Genomic DNA, 20226 nt, shown 5'->3' with positions numbered 1-20226 from the left:
CTGGTCTTTCTGAATGGAGGTGAATATTTTGCCATAAAAGTATGTCACTGACAACTGGATGAAGCAATTCCTGAAGGAATGACGTGTGAATGCGGCAATGCTGAAGTTGAACTGAAATACTTTGAAAAATCTCCCATTCATTTCAATGGGAATTTCATTTTGGAATTTTGCGAAAAGCAGGAATTTTTTGGAAAATGCTCAAGAAAGTGAATGTTCTTAATGAGTTGGTGTTGGAATTATTTAAATCGGTCGATAAATGTTGTAGTACCATTTTTTGTGGAGTGAAGCGAAGTGAGTTATATTTGTATAGCGCTTTTCTCTAGTGACTCAAAGCACTTTACATAGTGAAACCCAATATTTACCTTCAATTTAAACCAGTGTGGGTGACACTGGGAGCAGGAGGGTAAAGTGTCTTGCCCAAGGACACAATGGCAGTGACTTGGATGGCGGAAGCGGGAATCGAACCTGGAACCCTCAAGTTGCTGGCACGGCCACTCTACCAACGAAGCTGTGTCGCCCCATTTTAATTGAATGGCCTAGTGGTTAAAGTGTCCGCCCTGAGATGGGTAGGTCGTGAGTTCAAACCCCGGCCGAGTCATATCAAAAGGCTATAAAAATGGGACCTATTACCTCCCTGCTTGGCACTCAGCATCAAGGGTTGGAATTGGGGGTTAAATCACAGAAAATGATTCCCAGGCACGGCCACCGCTGCTGCTCACTGCTCCCCTCACCTCCCAGGGGGTGATCGAGGGTGATGGGTCAAATGCAGAGAATAATTTCGCCACACCTAGTGTGTGTGTGACAATCATTGGTACTTTAACTTAACTTGAAAAAGTTTTAAATTTTTTTAACAAGTAAACAGTACAGTAGATACTTGATTTTGATATATGTAATGCCCATAAGGCATACTTTTTTAAAAACAAATTTAACAAGTAAACAGTACAGTAGATACTTGATTTGGATGTATGTAATGTGGGCGTGGTTGAGGTGTGTGTGGGGGGCACACACACACACACACACACACACACACACATATATATATATATATATAATCCGCTCATGAATGAGTACATCCGTTCGTCCACCGTGTTGAATGGAGAGGTCAGATATACAAAATTTGCAGCCAGCATACCCTTTCCCCTTCGAGCTGTCCTGGATGAAGTGAAATTATTTTTTCCAACTATTTTGGAACTTGCAAACGTACTTTTTCTTCTTACTCGTCGTCGCCCAAGTCTCTTCTTCATTTTTCTGCTTCGTCTCTGTTGTTTTTGGACATTACTACTTGCTGTAGCTTTGAAGCAATGCATGATGGGAATCCGGATGTTGTGTGTCAGTGTATTAACGTGCCGGCTGGAACAAACAGGCTGAGAAATCGCTCTGTGCCTGCCTACTTTATGGGTTCTAGATAAACCTAGATAACAGAGACATATACACAATAGTCTCCTTCTTGTTGTGTGTGCGGTTGTGCACTAAGCGCCAAAAGCCATGGATGTTATAACGTGACTGGGCCGGCACGCTGTTTATATGGAGGAAAAGCGGACGTGACGACAGGTTGTCCTCACTCAGGTCCTCATGCTGTCCTGGACAGCATGCGGCTGTTAAGGGGTGAAGGTTTCAGGTGAAAGAGGACGCTAAAGGCAGTGGTTCTCAAATGGGGGTACGCGTACCCCTGGGGGTAATTGAAGGTATGCCAAGGGGTACGTAAGATTTTTTTTTAAATATTCTAAGAATAGCAACAATTCAAAAATCCTTTAGAAATATATTTATTGAAAAATACTTCAACAAAATATGAATGTAAGTTCATAAACTGTGAAAAGAAATGCAACAAGGCAATATTCAGTGTTGACAACTTGATTTTTTGTGGACATGTTCCATAAATATTGATGTTAAAGATTTATTTTTTTGTGAAATGTTTAGAATGAAGTTAATGAATCCAGATGGATCTCTATTACAATCCCCAAAGAGGGCACTTTAAGTTGATGATTACTTCTATGAGTAGAAATCTGCATTTAGAATTGAATCACTTGTTTTTTTTTCAACAAGTTTTTTGTTATTTTTATATCTTTTTTCCAAATAGTTCAAGAAAGACCGCTACAAATGAGCAATATTTTGCACTGTTATACAAATTAATAATTTAGAAACTGATCCCCCAGGGATCAATAAAGTACTTTCTATTCTATTGTATTCTAATGACAAAGTGCTGTATTTTATATCTGTATCTGTTTTTTTCAACCAAAAATGCTTTGCTCTCATTAGGGGGTATCCATCCATCCATTTTTTACCGCTTATTCCATTTCGGGGTCGCGGGGGGCGCTGGCGCCTATCTCAGCTACAATAGGGCGGAAGGCGGGGTACACCCTGGACAAGTCGCCACCTCATCGCAGGGCCAACACAGATAGACAGACAACATTCACACACTAGGGACCATTTAGTGTTGCCAATCAACCTGTACTTAAATTTTAAAAATGTTCACAAGGGGTACATCACTGAAAAAAGGTTGAGAACCACTGCTTTAAGGCACGCCCCCAATATTGTTGTCCGGGTGGAAATCAGGAGAAATTCGGGAGTATGTTTGCCTCGGGAGATTTTTGGGAGGGTGACTGAAATTCGGGAGTCCCTCAGGAAAATTGAATTTGGGGCGGCAGGGGTAAAAGTTTAGATCCATGAAGGAAAGAAGAAATTAAATCAATGTTTATAACTGAATACATTTACATATGCAAAAAAAATGTTTTCTTTTGTATAATTGTTTTAATGCATTAAGTAACGTTTATGACAACCTTTTTCCAAAACAATATAGAATGTGAGATATAACAGGACAATGCATACATTTATCATTTGTTTCCAAAACGGTTACGAAAAAGTGTGAGCCCAAAAATATACTATGGGACCCCATTTTGAATCTTTCTAGCGCCAACACTGATGGGTATCTCTAATCTAAACATCCTTATTCTTTTGCCAGAGTTACACATTTTGGGGAAAAAAACAAAAAGGTCCAATGCAGGACGCTGGGTCCCAGCACGTTGTCATGTGACCTGAGATTATTGATAGTCTTTAAATGTAACACATATCATACACAAATTATTAGTAATGGTATTCATTGGAAAAAAAAGAAAAAAGCGCTGCTTGGCATTTCTGTGCAGGAGCTTTTTGAACAATGATGGGAAATATTGAGAGAAAGCTGCTCAATTTGGAAACATTAGCCATTAATGTAAAATCCCTCTTGCGGGCAACACTTACCGGCAGCTCCTGCGAGTCATCCATCTCTGCGGCGGAGCGACCCGACATGACGGCACGCTGTCACAGCCTACTCTCTGGACCTGGGGAGTCTGTCCGGACCCTTCTTCGCACGGTCCCAAGGGCCACAGCGGAGAAATGAAAAGGGGACTGTGAAGCGATGCCTTATGTAGTTCCTCAATGCAAGGCTCTCCCCTCGTCACATAAAAAAACATTGATGCATCCCTCCCCTGCTGCCACGCAGGGGGCGGGGGGGGGGGGGGGGGGGGGGGTTTAAAGGAAGTGGGGCATCCCGGTCACATCTCCTGCACGAGACCTACAGGTGGAGGCAGGTGTGACTGACGTCCCGTCCCCCCACCGCCGGCCCACCACTTAGCGTGGGATTAGGGAAGCGTGCCGCCTTACATGTGACCCAACTGGCAGCGAAAAGAAAACATTCTCGCTCAGGTGCAAGCTGCCGATTCAAAAGATGCCGCGGGGGATAAGATCACGGTGTGGACAGAGACGCCGAAAATAGGTCAGATGGCAAATTCAACACCGCGCCGACGCGTGAGGCAAACAACACGTGCATGTGACGTTATTGGCTGGAGGGGACATTTCAGCCCGAGTCGTCTCTTTTCATCACATAATTACACAGTATTTTAGACATCTGTGTTGCTGAATCGTTTGCAATTTGTTCAATTAATAATGGAGACGTCAAAGAAGAATGCTGTTGGTGGAAAGCGGTGGATTGCAGCTGCCTTAGCAACCGAAACACAGCCGGTGTTTGTTTGTTGTGAAGCTTTAACACAGAGCGGTCAAGCGAACGTGTTTCTCTACGTCAACTAGCACGTTTTTGGATGGGAAAATTGTGATATTAAGTCGGCTCTTACCGGAGACTTGAGTGGATTATGCGACCTCCTCCTGCAGCTGTCAAAAAGGCAGCTGTGATCTTGGCTCCTCCATGGCTTCTCTCAGAGACACTGGCGTTTACAGCAGACCTCCGACTTTCAGGTATGACTTTATAATCTCAATAAAACACTATTAACACAATAAGCAGATAAGGGATTTTCCAGAAGTATCCTAGAAAATGTATCTAATAACATCTGAATCGCTCCAACTGCCGCCGCCTGGAGCTGTGGCCTTTTTTTTTTTTTTTAGTGCTTCACTCTAACTTTCCTTATCCACAAATCTTTCATCCTCGCTCAAATTAATGTGGAAATCGTCGCTTTCTCGGTCCGAAGTGCTCTTGTAGCTGGTGGCTATGATTATAAACAATGTGAGGAGCCCTACAACCCATGAAGTCACGCGCACATCGTCTGCTACTTCCGGTACAGGCAAGGCTTTTTTATTAGCGACCAAAAGTTGCGAACTTTATCGTCGATGTTCTCTACTAAATTAATTCAGCAAAAATATTGGAATATCGCGAAATGATCAAGTATGACACACAGAATGGACCTGCTATCCCCGTTTGAATAAGAACATCTCATTTTAGTAGGCCTTTAAATACTCTTCATTCTCTCGCGGGTGACTTTTTAAATGAAAGAACAAATTAGTAGTGCTGCTACCTTTTGCAGTAACACTTCTGCTGCATACTTTGCACATTGCTGTTGTCTGCTGAATATTTTCCCGCTTGAAGCCAAACCACCACCTGCTGTTTTTTTGGGCATTAATTGTTCTTTTATTTGTGATCAGTTTCGCACCTTCTCTCTTCTAGCGTCACTCAACTCGCTCCGCTTGCACCAACTGCCTCAGCTAATGTTAGCCATGCTGCTACACGCGCGACAGTATGTGACGTATGTAAGAAGGCAGGCTTGTTTTATGTCTCTGTGAGAAGGAGAGACGAGAAGGAGTGAGAAACACCTGTAGTGTAATGCCCGCAGCTAAAAGCAACTGCGTGAGAACGTATACTCCAATATTACGATATAGTCATTTTCTATATTGCACAGAGACAAACCCATGATATATCGTTTATATCGATATATCGCCCAGCCCTAATTTGTCGGACTATAAGGCGCACTTATAATCCTTTCATTTTCTCAAAACTCGACAGTGCGCCTTATAACCCGGTGCGCCTTATCAGTGTTGGCGTTAACACACTTTTTGCGTCTTTTTATAACATTGAAATCAGAAAGGACGCGCAATCCAGAAGCCTGCACGTCCTCTGGACGCTGATTGTTTATTTTTACCCCCGCCCTGTTTGCTTGTTTTTTAATATGATCGATTATCGCTTTCCGTCAGTGTTTTGTTTGTATTAGAGATGTCCGATATTGCCTTTTTTGCCAATATCCGATATTGTCCAACTCTTAATTACCGATATATACAATCGTGTAATTAACACATTATTATCCCTAATTTCTTTGTGATGCCCCGCTGGATGCATTCAACAATGTTTTCCAAAATAAATCCACTCAAGTTATGGAAAAAAATGCCAACATGGCACTGCCATATTTATTATTGAAGTCACAAAGTGCTTTTTTTTTTAAAACATGCCTCAAAACAGCAGCTTGGAATTTGGGACATGCTCTCCCTGAGAGAGCATGAGGAGGTTGTGGTAGGGGGGGTGTATATTATAGCGTCCCAGAAGAGCTATTGCTGCATGGGGTTATGGGTATTTGTTCTGCTGTTTTTTATGTTGTGTTAAAGTGTGGATGTTCTCTAGAAATGTGTTTGTCATTCTTGTCTGGTGTGGGTTCACAGTGTGGCGTATATTTGTAACAGTGTTAAAGTTGTTTATACGGTCACCCTCAGTGTGACCTGTATGGCTGTTGACCAAGTATGCTTGCATTCACTTGCGTATGTGAAAAGCCGTAGGTATTATGTGATTGGGCCGGCATGCAAGGGCAGTGCCTTTAAGGTTTATTGGCGTGCTGTACTTCTCCCTACGTCCGTGTACCACTCCGTACAGCGGCGTTTTAAAAAGTCATAAATTTTACTTTATGAAACCGATACCGATAATTTCCGATATTACATTTTAAAGCATTTATCGGCAGTCCGATATTATCGGACGTTTCAACATTCGCCTTTTGTTTATTTTTGGTTTACAAAGCAATTGGCTGCCTGCTGCCATAGGGCTGGGCGATATATCGTTATATACTCGATATATCGAGGGTTTGTCTCTGTGCGATATAGAAAATGATTGTAATATTGGAGTATACGTTCTCACGCAGTTGCTTTTAGCTGCGGGCAATACACTACAGTTTTTTTCACTCTTTCTAGTCTCTCCTTCTCACAGAGACTTAAAACAAGCGCACCTTCTTACATACGTCACGTGTGCAACGTCACACGCTCCCGTGGAGCAGAGAGGTAGCGACATGGTAACGTTAGCTATAATCCCAACTGTGCGGTGCGGGTGGTAATACGAGAGAGAAGGAGCAAATCTGGTAACAAATGGAGGAAGAATTAATTCCCGAGGAAAAACAGCACGGGATTCATCGTCCGGCGGTGGTTTGGCTTCAAGCGGGAATATGTTTAACATTTATGTGGCAAAAGCGTTGCTACAAAAAGTAGTAGCATCATTTGAAAAGTCACCTGCTAGAGCAGTGGTTCTTAACCTGGGTGGGGTTCGGTACCTCCAACAAGGTTAAGAACTACTGTGCTAAAGATTGAAGAGTGCTTACTCCGCATTTCAACATCTCCATTCGGTGCCACACGCCACAACATCAAAATGCCGATGCAAACATTTCCAGATCAACACCGTATGAAAAAAATTGTGATTTTTTTTAGTTGTGGTTTCCTTCTCTACATCAAAGTTTAAAATGAGCAAATATTAATGCAGTATGAACAAGAATATTTTAATATCGACACAGAATCATCATACTGCTGTGATTAGATGCATCAAGTGTTAATTCAAGGTTAAGGAAAAATATTGAGATGTATATCGTGTATCGCAACATGGCCTAAAAAAGATATTAATAAAAGGCCATATCTCCCAGCGCTAGGCTGCCACCTACTGATATACACGAGTATTACATGGTTACTCTGCCGAACTCTAGACAGCACCGACACTCAGAAAACGTCACTTTGTGTGCAGATTATAATTACTGGTTTGCATAAAATATTTTTAACCCAAAAAGGTTTCATCCATCTTCTTCCGCTTTTCCAAGGTCGGGTCGCGGGGGCAGCAGCATAAGCAGGGAAGCCCTGACTCTCTTCTCCCCAGCTACTTCGTCCAGCTCTTCCCGGGGAATCCCGAGGCGCTCCCAGGCCAGCTGGGAGACATAGTCTTCCCATTGTGTCCTGGGACACGTTGGGAAGAGTTAGGGTTAGGGTTTCCCAAAGCCCAAAAAAAAGTCTGCGGGCTATAGAGCATTTTCCGTTCGGGCTCCAGTACTCTGGAATACCCTCCCGGTAACAGTTCGCGATGCCACCTCAGTAGAAGCATTTAAGTCTCACCTTAAAACTCATTTGTATACTCTAGCCTTTAAATAGACTCCCTTTTTAGACTAGTTGATCTGCCGTTTCTTTTCTTTTTCTTCTATGTCCCACTCTCCCGTGTGGAGGGGGTCCGGTCCGATCCGGTGGCCATGTACTGCTCGCCTGTGTATCGGCTGGGGACATCTCTGCGCTGCTGGTCCGCCTACGCTTGGGATGGTTTCCTGCTGGCTCCGCTGTGAACGGGACTCTCGCTGCTGTGTCTTGGATCCTCCTTGGACTGGACTCTCGCGACTGTGTTGTATCCATTGTGGATTGAACTTTCGAAGTATCCTGTTAGATTCGCTCGACATCCATTGCTTTCCTCCTCTCTAAGGTTCTCATAGTCATCATTGTCACCGACGTCCCACTGGGTCATTATTGTCACCAATGTCCCACTGGGTGTGAGTTTTCCTACCGAGGATGTCGTGGTGGTTTGTGCAGCCCTTTGAGACACTAGTGATTTAGGGCTATATAAGTAAACATTGATTGATTGATGTCTTCCGGCTGGCCTGGGAACGCCTCGGGATCCCCTGGGAAGAGCTGGACGAAGTGGCTGGGGAGAGGGAAGTCTGGGCTTCCCTGCTTAGGCTGCTGCCCCCGCGACCCGACCTCGGATAAGCTGAAGAAGATGTATGGATGGGAAGGCTGAGATGAAATGACATCATCTCATGAGTGTGGTTAAAAAGCAGTGATCCAGGCCATTCCTACCGTGTTATTTGGCCATGTTGCATTCCAAGAGACCTCCGTTGGACTAGCAGAGACACCAGCAAATAACCCCGGCCCAGGTGAGCGCTGTGAAGGTGACGCTCGGGTACGGCTATTTCCTGGAAAACGGCTAGCGTTCTTAACGGGGAATTAACACTTAAACCGACACGTTGAACGTATTTGTCTTAACCAAACATATTCTTTTGTCATCAGTCCGCAACGTAAACGACGTGCTAGGCTACGTTAGCTTCAAATGTCAACAAGACTCTCGGGAGAGTTCAACTAGCTGGCCTTTACTTTACAATTGCCACTAATGATACTTTTAAGTATATTTATTACGAGTAAAGGCGCGTCGTAGACGAGGAGTTTGGCCTAAAAGTTGTACATTCCAGGAATTAGTCGGGGCCGGCCGCCATAGTACCGAAATGGCAGCGCGCGAAAATGCTAAGCTAACTGCAAACAATAAAATAAAACAAGCAAAACGCATTTTTGACGTATTATAATAGCAAACCCGTCTTACCATTGAAGGAGTGAAGTCACAACCTTTATAATTTAAGCGTGGCCGACTGAATCCAAGCTTTGTCTGGTTGATAGGGAGCACTATTTTGCCATGTGTAAAAAGCTTTGTCTGGTTGATAGGGAGCACTATTTTGCAGGACGTTTTCGTTGCTGGGCCCGCCGCGCATGCGCGCAAGCTTCCCTGCGGTCCCCAACCACCGGGCCGCGGCCCGATTGGTATCGAATTTTTTATTAATTAAAAAAAAAATTTAATCGAATTTTTTTTTTTTAATCAACATAAAAAACACAAGATACACTTACAATTAGTGCACCAACCCCCCAAAAAAACATTTTTCATGACAAAAAAATAAATAAAAAGACAAATTAACAAGCGTTGAACGGTCCGCAGCTACAAAAAGGTTGGGGACCACTGCCTTGGCCAACTGGACTAGTGAGTGCATGTTTGGTTTAGTGCAGTGTTTTTCAACCACTGTGCCGCGGCACACTATTGTGTGGTGAGATACAGTCTTGTGTCTCTGTTGCCCTCTGTGTTATAAAATGTTGATTTCTATTAACTGATTGAAATGGTTTCACCCTTAAAATCGTTTTGAATCATATTTATTTCATATTGTTTTTATATTGTTTTATATGTATTAATTTATTATTTATTTACATTTTTGTTTTTTTGTTTTTATTCAGTCATTGGTGGAGCTAAGGATAGTATTTGAATGTTGTTTTTAATATTGTTGTGCAGCACTTTGGAAACATTTTGTTGTTTGAATGTGCTATATCAGTGGTCCCCAACCTTTTTGTAGCTGCGGACCAGTCAACACTTGATAATTTGTCCCGCGGGCCGGCGGGAATCTTTTTTTCTTTTTTTTTTCTTTGTCATGAAAAAAAAACGTTGGGAAGACTATGTCTCCCGGCTGGCCTGGGAACGCCTCGGGATCCCCCGGGAAGAGCTAGACGAAGTGGCTGGGGAGAGGGAAGTCTGGGTTTCCCTGCTTAGGCTGTTGCCCCCGCGACCCGACCTCGGATAAGCGGAAGAAGATGGATGGATGGATGGATGTCATGAAAAAGGGAGGTTTTTTGGGTTGGTGCACTAATTGTATCTGTATCTTGTCTTTTCTATGTTGATTTCATACAAAAAAATAATAATAGAAAAATAAAAACTAAATAAAAATTAATAAAATATTCTTCTGCGGCCCAGTACCAATCGAGCCGCGGCCGCCGGTGGTTGGGGACCATTGTGCTATATAAATAGAGTGGATTGGTGTGCCGTGGGAGATGATCTAATTTCACCTATTTGGGTTAAAAACAGGGGAAGCACGGTGGAACAGGGGTTAGTGTATTACTATATGGGTTCAATACCGGGCTCGGGATCTTTCTGTGTGGAGTTTGCATGTCCTCATCGGGTTCCCTCCGGGTACTCCGGCTTCCTCCCACCTCCAAAGACATGCACCTGGGGATAGGCCCCTCCCACCTCCAAAGACATGCACCTGGGGATAGGCCCCTCCCACCTCCAAAGACATGCACCTGGGGATAGGCCCCTCCCACCTCCAAAGACATGCACCTGGGGATAGGTTGATTGGCAACACTAAAATTGGTCCCTGGTGTGTGAATGGGAGTGTGAATGTTGTCTGTCCATCTGTGTTGGCCCTGCGATGAGGGGGCGACTTGTCCAGGGTGTATCCCGCCTTCCGCCCGAATGCATCTGAGATAGGCACCAGCGCCCCCCGCGACCCCAAAGGGAATAAGCAGTAGAAAATAGATGGATGGATTTATATGTTTATATTATATATATATAAATATATAAAAGATTGCACTATGCACAACTAATAAAAACACTCGTGTGTATTTTGATTGGCTGGCTAGTTTGTACATAGTGAAAGTAAACATGATTGGGGAATACTTCCTCACACATATATTGTAAAACAAATGTGTGCCAATGACAACAGTGATGCTGAGTCTAGTTGACAGATTTTATTTGGAATTCTTTCATTTACATTTAATTCATACATTAGATGGTGTAAATCACTTTCTTTAAACAGTAGCAACGACTGGAAAAAAAATAAATACATGTAGAAATACAAAAGAGAAATAAAAAGTAACGCTTCCAAATATGGAAGAAAATGATGTCGAACTGTGCGGCGCTTTCTTTTTTTTTACCCAGCAGGCTTGAAAATGCACCTTTTACTGTACATGCCTCTATTTCCATTATATGTACACACAATCAATCATCCGTTTGCCATATGCATACCAGGTTTGACATTTTTCATGCTGCCGCGAGATCCACCGACAATCCCCCCCCCATATCTTGCCAGATCCCTCTAGTACAGGGGTGTCCAAACTTTTTCCACTTACGGCCGCAGACTGAAAAATCAAAGCAAGTGGGGGCCATTTTGACATTTTTTTGAAATTTTAAAAACCAATACAATATATGTATAACCAATATACATTTAGGCCTCCGCTCAGGCTTGATCCCGGGGACCCCAAAGGGTTTTGGTCAAAAAAAATATTAAAAATGTGTCATTATTCAGTGTTATTTTGTTTTATTATTTTATTATCGGGGCGGCATAGCTCGATTGGTAGAGTGGCCGTGTTCGATTCCCGCTTGTGCCATCCTAGTTACTGCCGTCGTGTCCTTGGGCAAGACACTTTACCCACCTGCTCCCAGTGCCACCCACACTGCTTTAAATGTAACTTAGATATTGGGTGTCACTATGTAAAAGCGCTTTGAGTCACTTGAGAAAAGCGCTATATAAATATAATTCACCTCACTTCACTTATTATTCAAGTTGTAAATCTCCAGATCAACATTAGGTCCATCTGTCAATATAATGATTTTAAAGATTTAATTGTATGCTCTTTTTGCCAAAGAAAACCCTGTTTTTTGATGGAAAAAAACACAAAATATGCAATATTATCACCCAATATTTTTTAAAGTGGAATATTTGAGATTATGCCCTGCGATGAGGTGGCGACTTGTCCAGGGTGTACGCCGCCTTCCGCCCGATTGTAGCTCAGATAGGCGCCAGCGCCCCCCGCGACCCCAAAAAGGGAATAAGCGGTAGAAAATGGATGGATGGCATTTGAGATTATATAATAATTGGAGGCTTAAAAAAGTAAATAACTAATAACACCATTGATTTTGATTCATTATTATTTTTTGCGCAATGACACTTAAAAACAAATCACACTAAAATAATTGGGGACCCACTCATCAAAGTGTTAAAAAATAAATTATACATGTTTTTATTTTTAATTTTTTAACACAATAATCTCGAGATCAACTTCAGATCCATCCGTCAATTATAAGTTTTATTGTTGTTTATGTGTGTCTTGTTTGTTCGTTTTAAGCCCTTTAAAAAAAAAAAACAGCTCAGTTTTTTATATGGCAAACACAAAATATCTCAAAGTGGAAAATTTAACGTGACGTAATTGGAGCCTTGAATAGGTCAATAATTCATGACATGGATTTTGATTCATTATTATTTTTTGAGCAATGACACTTAAAAACAAATCACACTAAAATGATTGGGGATCCACTCATTAAAGCGTTAAAACATAAATTATACATGTTTTACTTTTTTTTAACACAATAATCTCGAGATCAACTTCAGATCCATCCGTCAATTATAAGTTTTATTGTTTATGTGTGTTTTGTTTGTTCGTTTTAAGCCCTTCTTTAAAAAAAAAAAAAACAGCTCAGTTTTTTATATGGCAAACACAAAATATCTCAAAGTGGAAAATTTAACGTGACGTAATTGGAGCCTTGAATAGGTCAATAATTCATGACATTGATTTTGATTCATTATTACTTTTTGAGCAATGACACTTAAAAACAAATCACACTAAAATAATTGGGGATCCAAAAGTGTCCTACTCATTAAAGTGTTAGAAAATAAATTATACATTTTTTTACTGTTTACTTTTAACACAATAATCTCGAAATCAATTTCAGATCTATCCGTCAATTATAAGTTTTATTGTTGTTTATGTGTGTTTTGTTTGTTCGTTTTAAGCCCTTCTTTAAAAAAAAAAAAACAGCTCAGTTTTTTATATGGCAAACACAAAATTTGCAACATTTTCCCCCCAAAAATATCTCAAAGTGGAAAATTTAACGTGACGTAATTGGAGCCTTGAATAGGTCAATAATTCATGACATTGATTTTGATTCATTATTACTTTTTGAGCAATGACACTTAAAAACAAATCACACTAAAATAATTGGGGATCCAAAAGTGTCCTACTCATTAAAGTGTTAGAAAATAAATTATACATTTTTTTACTGTTTACTTTTAACACAATAATCTTGAAATCAACTTCAGATCTATCTGTCAATTATAAGTTTTATTGTTGTTTATGTGTGTTTTGTTTGTTCGTTTTAAGCCCTTCTTTAAAATAAAAAAAAAAAGCTCAGTTTTCTATATGGCAAACACAGAATTTGCAACATTTTCCCCCAAAAAATATCTCAAAGTGGAAAATTTAACGTGACGTAATTGGAGCCTTGAATAGATCAATAATTCATGACATTGATTTTGATTCATTATTATTTTTTGAGCAATGACACTTAAAAACAAATCACACTAAAATAATTGGGGATCCAAAAGGGTCCTACTCATTAAAGTGTTAGAAAATAAATTATACATTTTTTTACTGTTTACTTTTAACACAATAATCTCGAAATCAACTTCAGATCTATCCGTCAATTATAAGTTTTATTGTTGTTTATGTGTGTCTTGTTTGTTCGTTTTAAGCCCTTCTTTAAAAAAAAAAAAAAACAGCTCAGTTTTTTATATGGCAAACACAAAATTTGCAACATTTTCCCCCAAAAAATATCTCAAAGTGGAAAATTTAACGTGACGTAATTGGAGCCTTGAATAGGTCAATAATTCATGACATGGATTTTGATTCATTATTATTTTTTGAGCAATGACACTTAAAAACAAATCACACTAAAATAATTGGGGATCCAAAAGGGTCCTACTCATTAAAGTGTTAGAAAATAAATTATAAATTTTTTTACTGTTTACTTTTAACACAATAATCTCGAAATCAATTTCAGATCTATCCGTCAATTATAAGTTTTATTGTTGTTTATGTGTGTTTTGTTTGTTCGTTTTAAGCCCTTCTTTAAAAATAAAAAAAAGCTCAGTTTTTTATATGGCAAACACAGAATTTGCAACATTTTCCCCCAAAAATATCTCAAAGTGGAAAATTTAACGTGACGTAATTGGAGCCTTGAATAGGTCAATAATTCATAATGACATTGATTTTGATTCATTATTATTTTTTTAAAGAAAGAAACATAATTAGAGTAAACATTGCAACATTTTCTTATTACATTTCACCCGTTTGCTCCTTTATATCACTTTTTACATTTTAAAAATTTTTCAATCGTGGGGCCGTTAAAAAATGACCTGCGGGCCGGAATTGGCCCCCGGGCCGCACTTTGGACACCCTTGCTCTAGTTGTTCTTAGTCAAGTTAATGAAGCACTTATATAAATAGAGATTCTCTACAGGAGGGAACAACAGGTGATGGAAAGCAGATATGTACTGTACGTACAGTAATAGATGGGTCAGGCCCTCGTTGGACGAGCACATAAAACTCACAGTTCTTCTCTACATAATCCATAAATACAAAGACATGTAACATAATTTAGTTGGTTGGAGTGTTCACTATAAATGTATTGTACTTGTGATGGATATTCAGTGTTTAGACATGTTATTGCTGCTTCGATCGTCAGTCCGGAATAAATAAGATTAGAAAAGGAGTAAATATAGTTGTGATGAATATATGTTTATATACAGTCGGAGGCTTTAATTATATGCTGCAAACAGGAAAACAGTGATGTCATGATATTTTCAAATTTGGTCCAAAGTGTCGATATCCATTACAAGTCACCGTTCTTGTTCCCGCGAAAGAGCTTTGACATGCATTAAGAACTCTGGCAGGTGCCGCCCGAGTTGCTCAGGCACTTCTCTCCGGGTCACGTCGTAGCCGCGAGGCCCGGTCCCCCCCGCGGGTGACCCTCCAGTGCATCCGTACGCGGCACCACACTGATCCAAGGCCAGGGCGAGGGTGGACCCGCAGAAACCAGCGTGTGGAAATAAGACTCCTCCGTCCAGGGGGTTGCTGGGTTCTTCACATGAAGGAATGGTCTTCCGGAGGCCCGTAGGAAAAGCCCGGGAAGGCCCCCGCCGCGTCTTTGACGCTGCCGGTCACCATCAGGGTGTCGGTGCACAGGGAGGACGACACGGGCAGGTGGGTGAACTCCGTGTCGAAGTGACGGAGGTCCGTGGGACCGCTCTGCCAAATAAAGCAATGGGGAACTCTCATTAGTATTTGTTCACTGAAATGGGGAACTCTCATTAGTATTTGTTCACTGAAATGGGGAACTCTCATTAGTATTTGTTCACTGAAATGGGGAACTCTCATTAGTATTTGTTCATTGAAAAAAATTAAAAATAGAATCGCCATTCTTAGTCATCCCGATTTAACGAAAAAAAAAAAAGATTTCAAAGAAAAAAAAAATTTTTTTAATTAGGGGTGGGATAATTAATGCGTTAATTACGCGTTAACTCATCAATCTATTAACGCCGACAATTATTTTATCGCACATTTGCGTATGTTGTTTAAATGTTTTTATTTTGTTAACGCTTTTTCTTAGCAAGATGGCGTCGCCCGGCGTGGAGGGGCTCTTGGTAAAGATGGAACATTTGGCAAAAATACCGGACAATTCTGCAAATTTCCTGGCTGGCTTACAGCGTGGTCACTCCGGGATCACTTACGACCGCCAGACAATTCTGGATGTGGATAGATCGGGCCGTTTTGGACTGAATGAGGCGTGCTTGCTAGACCGGCTAGCTAGCATGGGAATACTTTGCCGGCTACATCCAGCGACCTGTGAAGCAGCGGAGTATATGTGTTGTCTGTCTATTTATGAATAATGCAGACCAGGAGTGTTGGCTGAGTTCTTAACGTTTGCTTTCAGAGCGTGCATATCACAACATACAAGATGTCGTCATGGCGACACAACCTATACCGGGCTACCGCGCATGCTCGTCACTCCTGTTGCATGCTGGGTAGGGTAGTTCTTTTTTTCCCTGGCTCATAACATCACAATATAGTACCATGTATATGCGTTCAGTTTATCAAAGCACCAAGCAAACAATCGGAAAATTCCCATCATATCAATTCCTAGATATGGTCATAATTATTTTAAGTGCACTATGCAGAATAAACACAACATTATTAATATTGCTACTACGGATAATTTGATCCAAAATTCCCTAAAACAGCCCACTACCTATAATATAGGTTTGTTCACTGAAAAAAATTAAAAATAGAATCGCGATTCTTAGTCATCCCGATTTAACGAAAAAAAAAAAAGATTTCAAAGAGAAAAATATATTTTTTAATTAGGAGTGGGCAAATTAATGCGTTAATTACGCGTTAACTCACCAATCTATTAACGCCGACAATTATTTTATCGCACATTTGCGTATGTTGTTTACATGCTTTTATTTTGTTAACGCTTTTTCTTAGCAAGATGGCGTCGCCCGGCGTGGAGGGGCTCTTGGTAAAGATGGAACATTTGGCAAAAATACCGGACAATTCTGCAAATGTCATGGCTGGCTTACAGCGTGGTCACTCCGGGATCACTTACGACCGCCAGACAATTCTGGATGTGGATAGATCGGGCCGTTTTGGACTGAATGAGGCGTGCTTGCTAGACCGGCTAGCTAGCATGGGAATACTTTGCCGGCTACATCCAGCGGCCTGTGAAGCAGCGGAGTATATGTGTTGTCTGTCTATTTATGAATAATGCAGACCGGGAGTGTTGGCTGAGTTCTTAACGTTTGCTTTCAGAGCGTGCATATCACAACATACAAGATGCCGTCATGGCGATACAACCTATACATGCTCCTCACTCCTGTTGCATGCTGGGTAGGGTAGTTCTTTTATTCCCTGGCTCATAACATCACAATATAGTACCATGTATATGATGCCTTCAGTTTATCAAAGCACCAAGCAAAATTCCCATCATATAAATTCCTAGATATGGTCATAATTATTTTAAGTGCACTACGCAGAATAAACACAACATTATTAATATTGCTACTACGGATAATTTGATCAAAAATTCCCTAAAACAGCCCACTACCTATAATATAGGTTTTTTAAACATAAGATCCCTGATAAAAAAAATTTTTCTGCTGTTACCTCAGAAATTGCCTGTTCAGATGTTATGATTGTGACTCAGAGATTTGTATGTAGATTATATTTATTTTCCATAACAAACAGGATGACTTAAATACCCTGGCAGTGGCAATAAGCTTAAATGTTTGTATTTACATTTTTTTGAGTTGATTTTCATCAAATATGCTATTTAACTGCTACTGTTTAACAAGGACTGATTTAAATTGTGTTTGCACAACAAATGTTTTGGCGCTTTTGTTCATGTGGGAGAATATTCCAATAAAGGTGCACTACACACTACTTTTGTATTCATTATTGGGCTTTGCGTATACAATGCGGTTAATCGCGATTAATCGGAGAAATAGTGCGATTAACTTTGATTAAATTTTTTAATCGTTGCCCAGCCCTATTTTTAATATAAGAATCACTTTTTTAAATACGTTTTCAGGCCACCTGTAGGGAGCCCCTAAAGCAGGGGTGTCAAACTCATTTTAAATCGCGGGGCCACATGGAGAAAAATCTACTCCCAAGCGGGCCGGACTGGTAAAATCACGGCACGATAACTTCAAAATAAAGACAACGTCAGATTGTTTTCTTTGTTTAAAAGTAGAACAAGCACATTCTGAAAATACACAAATCATAAAGTTGTTGGGTTTTTATACTTACATGTTGCGGTTAATAGTGTTCTACCTTTATTTGTCCTTATTTATACTTTCTGAATAAATTATGTGATAATCAGTCAACTCATTGGTGTTCATTTTCAATCCATCCAGATAAAAAATAATATAAAAATCAAATTACAGAATGTTATTGGATTTTAATTCATTTTCCTCGACTGGTGCACTAACATAATGTTGTTTTTTTTTGCTTTTTTTTTTTTACATACGTAGCAGAATCTACAAAGATACAAACAATTGCTATTGCGACATCCAGTGGACACATTTAGAACAGCAGTTTCTTTCATTCAAACATTTTGGTTCATTTTTATACTTAACAAACTCTTCCTGCGGGCCGGATAGAACCTGTTCGAGGGCCTGATTTGGCCCGCGGGCCTTACGTTTGACACCCCTGCCCTAAAGCAAGCCTGGGCAAGTATTTTGACTCGGGGGTCCACATTTAGAGAAAAAAAAATGTGTCTGGGGGCCGGTATATCTATTTTTAGGAACACTAATACAAAACCTCACAATTATGTCTGATTGACTGCGAAAAACGTTATGACAGACCACCTTAAAAAACATAATGGAATTTGAAATTTTTTTATGAACGATAAAGCACTGAATATTGACAAAATATGAACGTCACACCCTCTTTTGATTGACATTTTACAATCAAGTGAAACGCAACCAAAATGTAACAAACAGTGAAACATGAACGCAAAAGGGTACAAAATAAACCCACCTACAATCTGATGTATCTGATATATCACTAAACTTTAGACCTTTGTTGTGAAAATCTCCTTCCGCGTCTGTGGAAACGCTTCCCGCCCACACTGCTTGGTGCCTCGTCTGAGCTGCTGTGACGTAGATGACCATAGTAACTAATTAGCTGACCATAGTAACTAATTAGATGACCATAGTAACTAATTAGCTGACCATAGTAACTAATTAGATGGCCATAGTAACTAATTAGCTGACCATAGTAACTAATTAGATGACCATCGTAACTAATTAGCTGACCATAGTACCTAATTAGATGACCATAGTAACTAATTAGATGACCATAGTAACTCATTAGATAACCACAGTAACTAATTAGATGACCATAATAACTAATTAGCTGACCATAGTACCTAATTAGATGACCATAGTAACTAATTAGATGACCATAGTAACTAATTAGCTGACCATAGGAACTAATTAGCTGACCATAGGAACTAATTAGATGACCATAGTAACTAATTAGCTGACCATAGTAGCTAATTAGATGACCATAGTAACTAATTAGATGACCATAGTAACTAATTAGCTGACCATAGGAACTAATTAGATGACCATAGTAACTAATTAGATGAGCATAGTAACTAATTAGATGAGCATAGTAACTAATTAGATGACCATAGTAACTAATTAGATGAGCATAGTAACTAATTAGATGACCATAGTAACTAATTAGATGAGCATAGTAACTAATTAGATGACCATAGTAACTAATTAGATGACCATAGTAACTAATTAGATGAGCATAGTAACTAATTAGATGACTATAATAACTAGTATATCATCCACAAGTGCAGATTCCAAGCATTGAAATACTTAGTACAGTTGAAGACTTACAGTCATTATAAAAGATGAGTGCAGATCATAATTGCAGCTACCCTTTACATCTTAAACATCTAAAAAAAAATATTAGTGAATGTCCGGTGGGCCAGATTGAAAAGCTTAAAGGGGCTCATGTGGCACCCGAGCCTTAATTTGCCCAGGTCTGCACTAAAGGGACTCTAACTCTAACTTATAATAAACAATTCACCCCTATACAATATCCTACCCTTCTAGTGCAATACATCCAACACTGATTGTTATTTATTACTCCGATACTCTTATCTTGCCCTGTCTAATGTACAGTATTTTGTATTTTGTATAGTGTTTTGTATATTGTACAGAATGGCTTATCATTTTTAGTGGATAGTCGTCTGTTTATTTCAATTCTTATTTTTATTTTCTTTATTACCTATTATGCAATGTATTTTTTATCCCATATTTGTTTGCACTACTGCACCTTAAGTTGGAGTCCTCAACCTCGTTATATGCAGATATAATGACAATAAAGTCCATTCTATTGTATTCTACATGGGGGGAATTTTGGGAGGGGAATTGTATTTTATTTTATTTTTTAGATATGTATCTCGTGTGCACAAGATACATATCTAAAAAAAAAAAGTAAATATATGTATATACATATATACATATATATATACACATACACACATTTTTGTTTTTAACGCCAAAATCTACCGTAAAAAAAAAGAACTGATAGCGTTTTCCCATTTCCAGTAATAAACTAAAAACTATGATTTTACCATAAAACCAGAAAAATGAACGTAAAATGGAAAAAATGTATTTTATACTGTAAAAAAAAGTTGGCCATTCTTCAATTTACCCTAATATACGTTGGAAAAAATAACAGTAGAATTAATTGTAAAAAAATACATAAATAAATGATTTTTTTGATTGATTGATTGATTGAAACT

The 20226-nt window shown here is 39.7% G+C and overlaps 2 protein-coding genes across 6 annotated transcripts in view; both read right to left on the bottom strand.

Annotated features, from left to right (window-relative positions):
* The window catches only part of LOC133540169 (eyes absent homolog 3-like), a 38977-nt gene extending 29965 nt beyond the window's left edge, over positions 1 to 9012 (bottom strand). For 2 of the 4 annotated variants that reach the window (XM_061882719.1, XM_061882723.1), the window contains exons 1-2: positions 8855 to 9012; positions 3238 to 3340 (exon numbers count right to left, since the gene is read on the bottom strand). In XM_061882719.1, the coding sequence (XP_061738703.1) occupies positions 3238 to 3285 (48 nt within the window). In that variant the 5' untranslated portion in view covers positions 3286 to 3340; positions 8855 to 9012. Of the gene's footprint in view, positions 1 to 3237; positions 3385 to 8854 lie in introns of all 4 variants that reach the window. The other 2 variants (XM_061882720.1, XM_061882721.1) reach the window with 2 other exon arrangements.
* Positions 9013 to 10800: 1788 nt separating this feature from the next.
* The window catches only part of si:ch211-195b13.1 (STKc_SGK domain-containing protein), a 58543-nt gene continuing 49117 nt past the window's right edge, over positions 10801 to 20226 (bottom strand). For both annotated transcript variants that reach the window (XM_061882718.1, XM_061882717.1), the window contains exon 13: positions 10801 to 15146. In XM_061882718.1, the coding sequence (XP_061738702.1) occupies positions 14982 to 15146 (165 nt within the window). In that variant the 3' untranslated portion in view covers positions 10801 to 14981. The remainder of the gene's footprint in view (positions 15147 to 20226) is intronic.

This window comes from Nerophis ophidion, linkage group LG21 (assembly GCF_033978795.1).
Source record: "Nerophis ophidion isolate RoL-2023_Sa linkage group LG21, RoL_Noph_v1.0, whole genome shotgun sequence".
In the NCBI taxonomy this organism is placed as follows: domain Eukaryota; kingdom Metazoa; phylum Chordata; class Actinopteri; order Syngnathiformes; family Syngnathidae; genus Nerophis; species Nerophis ophidion.
Note: the sequence above shows the minus strand (reverse complement) of the source record. Positions and strands in the feature narration are given on the sequence as shown.